This window comes from Gymnoscopelus microlampas (assembly GCF_963454915.1).
Source record: "Gymnoscopelus microlampas genome assembly, chromosome: 8".
NCBI lineage: Eukaryota > Metazoa > Chordata > Actinopteri > Myctophiformes > Myctophidae > Gymnoscopelus > Gymnoscopelus microlampas.
Genome location: NC_139945.1, coordinates 50,481,554 through 50,495,225, shown reverse-complemented (window position 1 = coordinate 50,495,225; position 13,672 = coordinate 50,481,554). Strand labels below are relative to the sequence as shown.

At 40.5% G+C, this 13,672-nt stretch overlaps 1 protein-coding gene across 1 annotated transcript; it reads right to left on the bottom strand.

The window, feature by feature from the left end:
- Positions 1–224: 224 nt before the first annotated feature.
- sdhda (succinate dehydrogenase complex, subunit D, integral membrane protein a) lies at positions 225–13,063 on the bottom strand. Its single transcript, XM_084064257.1, has 4 exons — positions 12,930–13,063; positions 7,404–7,514; positions 4,407–4,557; positions 225–2,426 (listed from the first exon to the last, which is right to left on the bottom strand). The coding sequence occupies exons 1-4, from the start codon at positions 12,976–12,978 to the stop codon at positions 2,261–2,263; spliced, it is 477 nt and encodes a 158-aa protein (XP_083920383.1). The 5' UTR covers positions 12,979–13,063; the 3' UTR covers positions 225–2,260.
- Positions 13,064–13,672: the final 609 nt, after the last annotated feature.

Sequence of the window (13,672 nt, the reverse complement as noted above, 5' to 3'; positions counted from 1 at the left end):
GCAGTGACCACATTTCCTAGGAATAATACTGTATTCAACATGACTGCTTCTCTATTCAAAGCATTCACTGATATTCAGGATAGAATTGAAACCGATGTAATTACAGGAATCTAAATTACCTGAGCACCCAGCAGTTTTTTAAAATGTACTTTAATTTATCTTTATTCCTGTGTACTGCCATCTTTATGCAAGCAATCTTTTGATAGGTCACAATAAACACATGATCCAATAAGTCTCACTTTATTCTGGTTGAGGCATGAAATGCACTTTCCTTGATAGTAATCGTTGTGCGTAATAATCTGTAAAAACAGATGTGTTGTAAAAGAAAAAGAATAACATACCACATACCAGCAAGCTAACATTAAAGTAAATCTTTCCTGAACAAGCAGTGTGTGGACAGAGACCAAACCACAGATTAGTCCGAGCCAACACTCCACTCTGCAGTACAAAAATAAAGCTTTGCCATTTTAATAAGTGCATGCATGCAGTGAACATGGACACAAACACCTTTTATTAGGCTGCCAATGACAATGTGCAAATCCCTAAACCAGTTTTAACCAACCGTCTGGTACTGCCGTTTTTCTCATTCCAACAAGAAAGGCAAAATCCATTCACCTGGTGTTCCAGGTAATTAATTCGACAGCTACGATTAAGACACCAGGTAAAAGCAATTAGCCCTCCAGTGGCAAAGAAAATCAGCAATACTAGCGCTTGATTACCTGGTTTGAGGATCATGCATTCACCTAGTGCATGAAGCTATTTGCATTAACTAGACCGGACTATAAGGAGAGAGTATTTGACAAACTATATCAGGTTTAACACTTGAAGCTGACACGAGTTTCAAATGTGCCAAAATGCATTTTGCTGTTCATGGAGAAGCACACAATTGAAGATTGCAAAATGAAGCTAAAGAGAGGCCAATTCCTATACATTGAGCTGGATGAGGCCACCAAGATACCATTAGCAGATGGCTTGAATTTACAACGTATTTCAGATGTGGCCTACACTCCTTACCATTTACAGACACACCCACCTGAGCAGCAGGGCAGAGCCCCACCAGGACACTGATGGAAACATATAAGATTACAAATCTGAATAAAGGCTCCGTGCACATGGAAAGAGTGTTTGTACACTGTACAGTTCACCATTACATTACTGTTTTAGTACACTTTGCACTCTGCAGTTGTGGGGTGTTTTAGACTGCAACATGTGCGCGTGTCAATCAGGCTACAGTGCCAGTCGGGCTGAGTTTGACCTGTCAATCAAAGCCCCACGGTTTAGCATATTTTCAAATGGGAAACACTGTTCAGCTCACTGCCATTTCAACATATTATGCATGTTTCAGAATATACAGAAATGCATACAAAATATATTTTGGACCATATGAAGAGATGGTCACAAATATATTTAGGTATATTGGCCACTCAAAATATATTTCCTTCCATATATCATCTTTAAAATATATTTTTGGCTGTTTTTGAATATTTTGAAACATTACATCTTTATGTAATGTATATGGGAACGCTCACAGGATACAGGCCAAAATATTAGTATGTGTACATTGTGAAGGAAACAAAATGTACATTAACAAGTTATCCAATATCCACAAAGGATGGAAAAAAAGAAGTTACACCAGTGTTTATCAACAAGTGGATCAGCACTCAAAACGGGTCACATGAGCTTCTGGCAGGGTCATGGACATGGTACAAATGAGGGATATTGTGTCATTTCTTGGTTACCAATTTAATGGCCGCCATCAAATCTGGGTCCAGATATGAAACCAGTTGAAAAGCACTTCCTAGAATGTATTGGCCAGCTTTCTTCAGAAATAGAAATGTTGCTGAATATTTCTATGGTACATTATAAAGCTGCTTTCCAGGACTTTTGATACCTCTACTGCACCAAAATCAGGTAGTGGGATTAGGGAAAAAATAAATTAAATATAATACATATGGTTCATAGCCGATGAACAAGCAGAAACTAGTTTGTGTTTAAAGGATAACGCATTTTAAATGCAATCCACATTGTGGACTGACGGGACCCCAGCCTCGGCTGCCTATCCCCCTCCATCTCTCCTTAAGAATAAAAAGAAGCCTGAATCGTTCCAACATTAATTACAATTAAACACCTAGGCTGTGAATCACTGAAATATTTTGTCAAAAGTAATATATTTATAAGAATTTACATAACATCCCTTGAACGAAGTTGACTAGGATGGGAAACGTCCCCCTCCCAGTGCCCAGTCCTCTAGTGTGGCTACTCATTTGCTCCATAGCATGGCGACCGATTTGCAAATGCCCACGTCGTTATAGTTGAAGTAGCAGAGGCCGGCGAATGTGATGGAGGACAAGAGAAACAGACCGATGTTGGCCATCTTCTCCTTTGCTTCTCCGTGAACGTAATCCGTCAACACCTGGCCAATACCCCTGAGGAAGGAACACACAAAAGCTTTGTTTTTTAAATCTGTACTCGGTGAAAGGAAAGGAAAACGACACTAAATTAATCAAATGGCTCATTTAAAGCTGTATTCTGCCATTAAGTGGCAAGCAAGTGACAAGGGGAATCATGACATCAAGCAAGATTAGCAGCTAAACCGCTGGGATGCTTAACAGGTGAGCTAAACCAAAAAACTATTGTATATTATTTGTTTGATTCATTCCAGCATAAAAGTACCACATTTCAGTATGCCTTTGTAGATTATCATGATTTGACTTGCAATAATGACAAGTGACACTTTACAATTAATCTAGCTGGCTTTTGTTTAAGAGGGCATAGTCTTGACCCCTGAGGATATCCAAGTGGCCCAGAGGTCACCGTTTAAAAGGAATTATCACCACTCATGACTTGGATCTGAGTCCTACCATGGTGCCCAGTCTGGGTCCTGAGTGATGGGGGAGTGCATTGCTATGACGCTAAGTCAAAGCCACTTTCTTCAGAGTCAGAAAACACAGTTGGCCACAAATGAAGGCTTAGGGAGTGCTGATGGCTATAACTAGACGGCTAGGTTTCCGTCATAAAGCGCCATCTAGGTCATAGACGGAACAATTTGGTGCACTGGAGTGGCAAGGCTTTTGGGAATTTCAACTGTAACAGTAACAGGATTACAGGGACATTCCTTTCAAGACCAACAAAGATCTAAATATGATTCACAGTTGGAACGTGGGTGGAGACATGCCTGGGTTTCACCAAGAAAGAAAAAACGTATATGCTTACAAGTCATTTAAGACTTAAGGCTTCCCTTTAGTGAAAAGGTCTTCTTCAAAGACAAGTTGGGTTTGAGTGAGTAGTTCACTTCCCTTTGGTCTTTTTCTTTCATAGTTATCGCAAAGACAAACAGTTGGGCCCGTATTTTAAGCATCTCAAAATCGTTTCTAGGAATTGTGCTGAAGGTTCGACTAGGAATAGCCTTGGCTAAAGGCTAATAAATACATTTCAAAAATTATTAATAAATAAATCTCAATGATATTCATCAAACTGCATCTTGCATAGTAGGCTATACTGTAAGTCATTGGTTAGCCAGTCACAATTCTTCAAACCTCCGCAATACAAAACCATTTGAGCATAAAACACCCAGGCCATATGCCACAAGTGTCATGTAATGCAGTGCATCCATAGTCACTTTGTGATTTATCACTTTCAACTCACATTGTCTATTGGTTCAATGATCTTGATGTCACCTATTCTATGACACTGACAATTTCAGGTCTGACAGATTTGTTTTTCCATTACGATGCAGCATTTTGAGTGGTGGGGTTAATTAATGAATCTGCGTATTATCAGAGGCACAGTGTGAGACACAGTTGAAAATCACTACCTAGAATAAATTGGCTGTGTTTCTTCAGAAAGAAACAGATGCAACTGGCACTGCATTTAAAAAAAAAATTCTCGGGGGGAAAGATGGGGAGTGACATGCAGCAAAGCTTGTCGGGAACGGGACTCGAACCCGCAATGCACTGTCAGGCTACATCAGCTGTCCGGGCCAGGCACTGTATTTGCTATGAATATAAGGGCGGCCATAGCTGAGTGGGTAGAGAGGACGTCTGGGATTTGAAAGTTAACCACTTCGACCCCTGGCTTACCCAGTCTTGGCAAATTTGATAACAAGGACTGGTGGTAGGGCAAAGTTCACAGAAAACTTGAGCTGTCTAACCAAGTGACCCCATGAGTGATTTTATACTTGGTTGTGCACAGGTATTGCACACCGAAAATTGCAGCTCTACAAGCTGACTGAATGTGTTGTGCTGACGCTTCAACACATTGTGAGCTTGTGAATTCTTTATTTTCAAGTGCATGACGCCCAACCGCAACTAGCATTACTCAGGCTTAAGGGTAAGATTAGCATACACACACTGTAGCTGGCTGGGCTTTTACCAGAACAAAGGTCACGTTTGCCTGCCAGGTCTTACCAGTGTCCATGGAGTGTGAGGGAAGCAGCCAAGGAGTAGTCAATCGCAGGAGTAGGGTAAAAATAGGCGACAGGCCCTATAGCCAGCAACATGATGCTCAACACCCTCTCTCCTGTCCAGTGCATGGATGCCGCTTTGGAGCCAGAGCTCGCTGTAGTAAAACATGAACAGTCACATTATATTGACAGACAAATTTAAAAAAAATGTTTGTTTGAAATCAAAAGATGAATTGCAATAGTATGGGCATGTTTTTTTTCCATTTGATGGGGGTAACTAATGAAATGTTTAAGAATCAATGCACTCTACTCTTATATACAATCTTATCTGGATGCCGATTTAAGATTTTCGTTCTTCTTTCTAAATTTGTTCTCAATCCAGGATTGTTTTGCCCACATAAAAAAGGTTCCATGGACATTTTAGATACATAAATATTGTATACCACAAATTTGGTGTTACAATTGATTCTGCGTTAACCCTGATGTCCTTATCAATCGGCTAAATGACTGCATTTAATCAAAAGAGGACGAACAATACACACAATTACAACAGGGGACGTTACCACTGGGTACGATTGATAAAAAAGAATGTCCAGATCAGATACCAGTATGTGACCATGTTTATTAATTACTTTTTAAAAGCTTAATAAAACCTTAATGTAACCAATCTATAAGGTTGAATAAACCAGCATATCTGCAGTGGTTGGAGGTAGTCTCCCTACTCTTCAATTGACAATTTTAGATCCTAGTGTTGGGTAGGACACCTACCCAACACTAGGCTGAGTAGGTACTGCAGTAGTACTGCCTGGAGGGCATAAGCGCAGTGTCTCCCTGACTAAGCAGATATTCCATCTTCAGACTCTAGCTAACCCCCTAGCACTCATCTTTTCTTGAATCACTTCTTGTTGCCCTTTATCTTTAAATAGATAGGCTAGGTATACTATGCAGATGTATGTTGGTTTCTTGTTCACATGCTATTGTTATTTAGATACATACGGTGTTAATAACAATGTTATTTAGATAGCATGCCGTTTAGAAGTGGCTGGTAAACAAGTTAGTTTGTAGCACGTGTCTTTTCTTTGCACTCAATTTACTTGACTTACTATTTATTGTTCCAATCTTGCACTTTTTAAGCCGCTCTAGATAAGATGCTAAATGCCTAAATTGCAATCTTCCTTCTTTACCAGAACCCACAAAATATAATGGTGATTAAAGTTCTGGTGGGTGACCCACTACTAGACCCTCAGCTTTGGGCAACATTCCACATTCTACATGAAGATATGGCGATAAAATAATTGATATTCAGATATTCCTTCAACATTTTTTTTAGGCTGTGTGTGGGCCTCTGAATGCCCTACTGACCGCAGGCTGACTGCCCACATACTAGTGGACCTCACATGAACCTGCCTCCAGTCTGCCACTGAGTGGTGCTAATGCCTCATTTATACTCAGTGTGTCGGAGATGTGTTGTGACCTTGTATATCGGCCATTTTCGGTGTGCGACACACGCACAACTAAGTATAACTCAGGCTTAGCTACTAACCATTTGCAAACCACTAGTCACAAAATCACTGGATTTATCCTGCATTTCTTCTCCACAAAACAAACCTACAGTAATGTGGCTTGATAAAGCTCAATGGCCAAAAAATATATTTTTCTTTTCTTATTTTGATACACAATGAGAAGACAGTTCCAGATAGCACTGAGACCTGTACACTACTTCTAGTTCTCAAATAAGTATTATTGGACGAGTATGTATCCTGCGACAATGTATTCCCTAATTTAATCAATTTTTTTTGTCTACATATTGATAAGGGACCAAAACAGATTCATTTAACTTCTTAAGCATCTCTTCTCATCGTTTGCACAGCAGTCTGGTCTAATATACAAATAAATGGTGATGGCAGGCCTGCTGTGACTCATCTCAACTGTCACTGTCTTGAGAATGTGATCCGATACCAGGAACTCAATTTTAAAAGTTCAGCAAATAAATGACTCGTGGAAATAATATTGTGACAATGTGATATAATGATAATACAGAATACATTGTGCAGCCCTAGGCTACACTAGGGTGGCACAGTGGATCAGTGGTTAATACCGTAGAACTGTCTGACACTGTGTGGTTCTAACTGGACTGGGGCCTTTCTTATTGTGTGGATTGTGCATGTTCTCCCTCTGTTCATGAGGGTTCTGCCAAGGCTTGTCCCTGGGCGCTCTCATTGGCGGCCCAGCCCACTGCTCCTAATGGTTAGAGGGGTCAAATGCTTTGAGCTTGAGTTTCCCCAACAGATCAACACCAAGGATTCTGGGCTGGGCTGAATGGGCTCCGACTACAGGAGTTTTAAAATCTTATAACGATTTTGAAATTTGGTTGCGTCCCACACTACAGATATTTTCTTATAGGATTATCTTGTAGAATGGTCTGGGATGGTTTGAGAGCCCTCATGTGTATGTTTTGTTGTTGTTATTGTTGAATGTCATGTGATTGTTTTGTGTCATTGCTTGTGTCTTGTGCCTGAGGACCCCCTGGAAAACAAGATGATGCATCTCAAGGGGTTTATCCTCCAATACATTTTAAACATGTAGGCACTACAATATTTTAAAAAAGAGATAAGACACACTGCAGGATTCTATCCAGATATCTATGTTTATGTGATAGGGAGTAACATTATTTATTTATTTATGGCCACTGAATACTTTGTTCTTTTTGGCAAGAGACACTAGAGAAGCATTATTTTTGGAAATGATAAACACAGTAACAGCAAAGTGCCTCTGTGATGAAGTGGAAAGAAGTGCTGTGCTACAGTAATGAGGTTTAATGATGAAATAAATGGTTCATTGCACACACGCAGGTATCTGCAAACACGCACATTAGGTGTATTACATTATGGCTGATCAATTTAACATTTGGCCAGTGAAAGATAATCTTCACATTGGCCTGCCAGAGAAATGCCTAGCGGAAAACCAACCTGATCAATAACACAGTAATAACTTAACTTACCATAGAGAGCCTGTGACGCATGGATCCTTGCTGTGAGAAGATAGGGTCTCTCATGGTCTTGATGCGTTACCGCCAGCGGTCTTGTCAAAAGACCGTTTCTAAAAAACAAAGCTGGACAGGAGACAATACAGCACACATGAGTGTCACATTGTAAAACTGAGTTGTTTCTGATAATCCATCACTGTTTGTTCAATATCAGCCACAAGTGGTGATTTAGAAGATGACCTCTCATTTTGTCATAATTCAGAACCACAATCTTATTTTGTGTGGTTAATGGGATTATTAGGAACTAGACCATACCCGGTCGGCGCAGCGCATCCGTGGGGGGATATGCGCACATGATCTGGCAACCCGGGAGGCAGTTCGTCCCATAGCTGGGCAGCCCCGTAACCATGGCGACAGTGTTTGACACAAAAACGCTAATAAGAAGCTGAGATTTGATGAAATTGAAAAACGGGCTTCACAGTTGCGTTCAGATGGTAATGGTCAATGGCTGTGTGCAAAATCAGAGCAATTGGTCCAGCCAGTGAGGAGAACCGGGTATCTTCACTCACGTACTCACCACTACTACAGAGGTTACTAGAATTATAGTATGACTAGACCATACCCGGTCGGCGCAGCGCATCCGTGGGGGGATATGCGCACATGATCTGGCAACCCGGGAGGCAGTTCGTCCCATAGCTGGGCAGCCCCGTAACCATGGCGACAGTGTTTGACACAAAAACGCTAATAAGAAGCTGAGATTTGATGAAATTGAAAAACGGCCTTCACAGTTGCGTTCAGATGGTAATGGTCAATGGCTGTGTGCAAAATCAGAGCAATTGGTCCAGCCAGTGAGGAGAACCGGGTATCTTCACTCACGTACTCACCACCACTACAGAGGTTACTAGAATTATAGTATGACTAGACCATACCCGGTCGGCGCAGCGCATCCGTGGGGGGATATGCGCACATGATCTGGCAACCCGGGAGGCAGTTCGTCCCATAGCTGGGCAGCCCCGTAACCATGGCGACAGTGTTTGACACAAAAGCGCTAATAAGAAGCTAAGATTTGATGAAATTGAAAAACGGCCTTCACAGTTGCGTTCAGATGGTAATGGTCAATGGCTGTGTGCAAAATCAGAGCAATTGGTCCAGCCAGTGAGGAGAACCGGGTATCTTCACTCACGTACTCACCACCACTACAGAGGTTACTAGAATTATAGTATGATGACTTGGGTGAAACTGACTTTGAGAAAACTAGAAAGAACACTTAAAGAGGCACTGGTATATTCAATAATTCAATACATTAATGCTTAATGCCACTTTTGTCTTCACAGACTTCCAACAAGTTCCAAGTCTAACAATTACAATATTAATGGAGTAGTAACCTTTGGGTCTATTAACTTTAATGATTTTTCTCTCACTTAAAGTGTTAAAATTATACAGACATGTTCAGATTTGGGGTTTGTGTAAGCAGCATGCAAACTTTAACTGCAAACAGAAAGTATTTGTATTTTGTCTCTGCTAACAGAGGGCGGGGTTAACACAGGACATGGAGTGACTAAGGCACAAAAAATGTTATTCTGCTTCCAACTGCAACCTTCCCAGGAAAGTCTAGCTGTAGCTGGTCAACTCCACTATATTATGCATTCATATTTGACAGAACAAAAGCATGTGCATGAGAAAATTAACATAATGAAGGTCCACCGTCCAATATAAAATGCATTAGTCAAATCGTCCCAGTTGTTCAAAATACCTTGTCTTTGTCCACTAGGGAGGGTCGACTTACTTCTGTGTAAAATGTTATCTTAATTAGTGGCTAAGGTTCATGTGGTTGCTAGGGTCTCTTCATAGGAGGCTGCTTAAATGTATTATATGAAGTGTGGGGTGACCTCTTAATATCCACAAATCAAGCTCAAATTTCACATACAAGTAAGTCAAACAGAACAAAAAACTATTTATATGGAGAAATGATTAGACTTCACTATTTTGAACCACCGTCCTTAACATTGTCATGTATAGTATATGACTTATTTGACAAAAACACTCCATAAGGATTGTAAAACTTGATTAAACTCGGCAGAAATGTATGTTTTGCAATTCATTACTGTTACAATCTCGAACAGCATTACGAGCCCACATTTAAACCAACAACAAACCCTGACCTTAGAGGCTTAGTCCCTCAAATCAGGCAAGGAAAAACTCCCAAGAAAAACCCTTGGTTGGAAAAGGAAGAAACCTCATGAAGCACCACAAAAGAGAGGTGTGCAGTAAGTACTGAGTATAATGAAAATGAAAACACTGGTTACAGGACCTCATGTTCTTTTGAAAATTAGAAAAAATAAAGTACTCGATCAGAGGTTCAGCTCAAATGTTTTACTCCATCTGGGGCCCCTTCCTCTTACATTTCAAAAACCAAAACGCTCTCCCTCCAGATTAACTCGTTTGGCGGGGGGGGGGGGGGGGGGGGGGGGGGTCTAAGGGTACAATCCTAATTTCTACGTTTCTAATCATCTTGCCTTTTATGTTCTGGGCGACCCCTGGCCAACTGTATAGATGGCTGATACTTCATGGCATGTGTACCCTTTTTTTCCCCCTACATGTATGTTTCTGGTAAATGGCACTGAAAACCTGTACACAACACCTACCACTAACAAGGGTATATGCTACAACTGTATGCACTTACAAGCTTTAGTTTTTATTACTATTTTTATTTTATTTTTTTGGATGCATTTTTTTATTTGTGTTTCCTTTACGTAGCCTTTGATATAATGCATTGTCTGTCTTGTTGACAGTATGGTCATAGTCCTCTGGGGTGGGGGGTTATGGGGAGAAAAAAGAAAAGAGAAAAGGGGGGATACGGAAAAAAAAAAATATATATGTACTTCAGTTTGTCTTTCTATGCTGTAACCCAATCCTTTTCTGTGATAAAAATGATTTAAAAAAAGAAGAAAAGAAAATGAAAACACTGTTAAATGTCCATTCTGATGAAGTGACAACAACAACATTTAGCCAAATGTTATGGTATTAATAGTACAGTGTATCAATAATAAATAAAACGGTTATCAATGGTCACTAAGGTTGACTTGCCATATTGGAATATGGTGCTAAACTTGACAGCCATATCATGAACGTTTACAATTAGCTAAAAGGTGCTGTAAGTTATATTTTTTTGGTTAAAACACAACATTTATTTAAAGGTTAAAGCTCTAACAGTCTGATAGTAATCATTGTGTTTGTTCAGGGGTCTCCCTGTGTCTCCAGTTCTTTAAAAAACATAACATATTCAGTTGGGTCACCAATTATATCCAACAAGGTGAGAGAATTAGATAGAACTTAAATAGAGTGAATATAACATGCGTATGCTTAAACATTCGACAATTAAGTTTAACATTTCTACAATTGCTACAAAACCTGTATATCCAGTCATTTTGGGGCATAAACAAGAAGTTGAATAAATCAAAATGAAGTTCGATAATGATGTACCGTGCACGTTCACACATCATGCATACTCTACATAACTTTTTCAAATATTTGCTTTAACATTTTGGACAAAATAGCCAATTTTACAACGAGGTGCCCAGATGTCCCTTTAGTGCCCACCTATCCTGTATCCTGAACACACACAATGATCAGAATACAGAGCTTTTTTTAACACTTATTGGATGCAGATCTCTGTGTGGACTAGAACAACAAAACAAAAACGTAATAACTGCCAATAGCTTTTAGTAACTATGTGATGATGATAGAAAAAAATTCACACCCAGTGTGAAGTGGGCGGTGTGGTCATCACAGTGGTCATCACAGTGTTGGAAGCTCACTTAAAAAAAAGTGTTTTTTTTAAGTGCGTAATCCTATTTATAGGTTATTAATTTCATCATGTGTCTCACTAGCCAATCACAGTGCTGAATAAAGTCATCCAATAGAGTCAGCCAATCATAGTACAGCTAGGGGTGTACTAATGTAGAGGGGTGTACTATTATGGGCCAATCTAGCTGTAGTTTACAACCCTCGTAGACGTATTTACGATTCTGACGTCTTCAATCTACGAGAGTTGTAGGGTGCACGTCCCATGCAGGGGAGCACTTTCTGCACTTTACCCCGCGACACTCCAAACATGTTCAAATTGAAAATAAAAGGTGCTTACCGCAAAGCCCCAAATGTTAACGACCTTCGCGGGGTAGTAGTGATCCCCGTCGAGGTATATCTTTCAATAAAGAAGTCTTTTAATCCAGCTTGTGTCGGAATCTTCACTGTTCTTCTTTTGTTTTAAATGAGTTTGAACTGCGCATTAGCGATTTGGCGGTCGGGAGGTGTATTGCGCATTGAAAACACAATGTATCAATACACCTCCCGACCGCCAAATCGCTAATGCGCAGTTCAAACTCATTTTAAATAAAAGAAGAAGCAGTTCGCAATACACCTCCCGACCGCCAAATCGCTCATGCGCAGTTCAAACTCATTTAAAACAAAAGAAGAACAGTGAAGATTCCGACACAAGCTGGATTAAAAGACTTCTTTATTGAAAGATATACCTCGACGGGGATCACTACTACCCCGCGAAGGTCGTTAACATTTGGGGCTTTGCGGTAAGCACCTTTTATTTTCAATTTGAACATGTTTGGAGTGTCGCGGGGTAAAGTGCAGAAAGTGCTCCCCTGCATGGGACGTGCACCCTACAACTCTCGTAGATTGAAGACGTCAGAATCGTAAATACGTCTACGAGGGTTGTAAACTACAGCTAGGGCCAATCACAGTGCAGCGAAGGGTGTACTAATGAGGTGTCCCAACCCCACTTATAGGGGCGGCTACACCACCCAAAAAGGTGTATAGAACATTGGTTCTCAAAGTGGGTCCAGGGGTCCTTGAGGGAGTTCCAGGGGGTCCCCAACTAAATGATAGATTAGGCACCAAATGGACCCTTATGGGTCTAACTCTGTGAGTGTACAATGTTGGTTCCATTTGTACACTCTCAGAGTTAAATTGACATAGATTTTACAATATAAATTGCGGTCCAAGTGATAGAAATGCCATTAAATGGGGGTCTGTAGCCCTAATGCATGTAAATCACTGCTAGAGCTGTAAAAAATCTTCTCTTATGGGGGTCCTTGACATGAAAAAGTTTGAGAACCACTGGTATAGAATGTGTATAGGGGGTTGTGTTGCTGACCATAATTAGTGCCAGGGGTTACAGGAGGACACGGACTGACGAAGTCAACAGCACCTCGATCTACAGTAAATCACTACAACCAACCACGTCTGAGCGGGTCACACATTTATGAACGTTACCGTTATATATACTTCATCATCCACGTCTATTCAACGGACAGACAACATGTTTACGGTCAACACAGTGTTATAACAGCGCCGCTGTGTACTTGAAAGTCGCCGCGTTGACAGTGCATCTGCGGGGGGAACGCTGGTAAATACATATACGTCGTATGTGTACGCCAGGCCTGTCGGGTCACCGTCGTCCATAACAACCGCTCATCACGAACCGAACGAACAACATTATAACAACGAGCAGACAGAAGAGACACTTACGTTTGACTCCTCTGTGACAGACAGAAGTTAACCTGACGATAGCCGCCATGATGAACCAACCAAGGTGACCACTGTGAACCGGATGTGCTTCTTCTTCTTGGTGCGCGGCGTGTATGGCCCGGTTTTTAATGCGTCATACGCATACAGTTAAATATTATATCTAGAGAGCGGACGGCCCCGTGCCCACCTATTCATTTCAATGAAAGTTGCTCACAAGCGCATGAAGTACCCGGAAGTGTACCCCTTTTGCCGGAATTGGCTCCAACGTTGGAGCTAATAGAGCAGGCGCACTAGCATTTCAGATGGTTGAAGCATGCGCAGTAGAAATATAAATGCTGGAGTCTTGCAATACCAGATTTGGCCACCAGGCTTCAGTAGCTTCAATAATTCTCCTTGGTTCTGGGGGCTTGGCATAGAGCTATATCGGGGCTTGGTCGTACGAAAATAGCTTAGACATAAACATAAATAATCATAATAAATACATTCTATGTGAATAATTCCATTTTAGCTGACTTAAAAACAAGGGAGAGTAAAAAACAGATTATCACACGTGTCACAAATAATGTACTGAGCGTTATAATCATAAAAATAATAATAATAATAATAATAATAATAAATATATAGTTAAATATAGAATACAGTTAAAACAACAAGTGCACACATAAATAAACAAATAAATAAAGCATTGATTTACATATAATAAAAATGTAATAACAATAATAAATACATAACAATACAGTGCA

Bases quoted from the DNA above. Each gene is read 5' to 3' on its own strand.
- sdhda (XM_084064257.1), bottom strand. From the start codon at position 12,978: ATGGCGGCTATCGTCAGGTTAACTTCTGTCTGTCACAGAGGAGTCAAA. The intron at 4,558-7,403 runs GTAAGTTAAGTT...GTTTTACTACAG, and splicing joins TGCGTCACAGGCTCTCTATG to CGAGCTCTGGCTCCAAAGCG. The intron at 2,427-4,406 runs GTAAGACCTGGC...TTCCTTCCTCAG, and splicing joins CTCACACTCCATGGACACTG to GGGTATTGGCCAGGTGTTGA.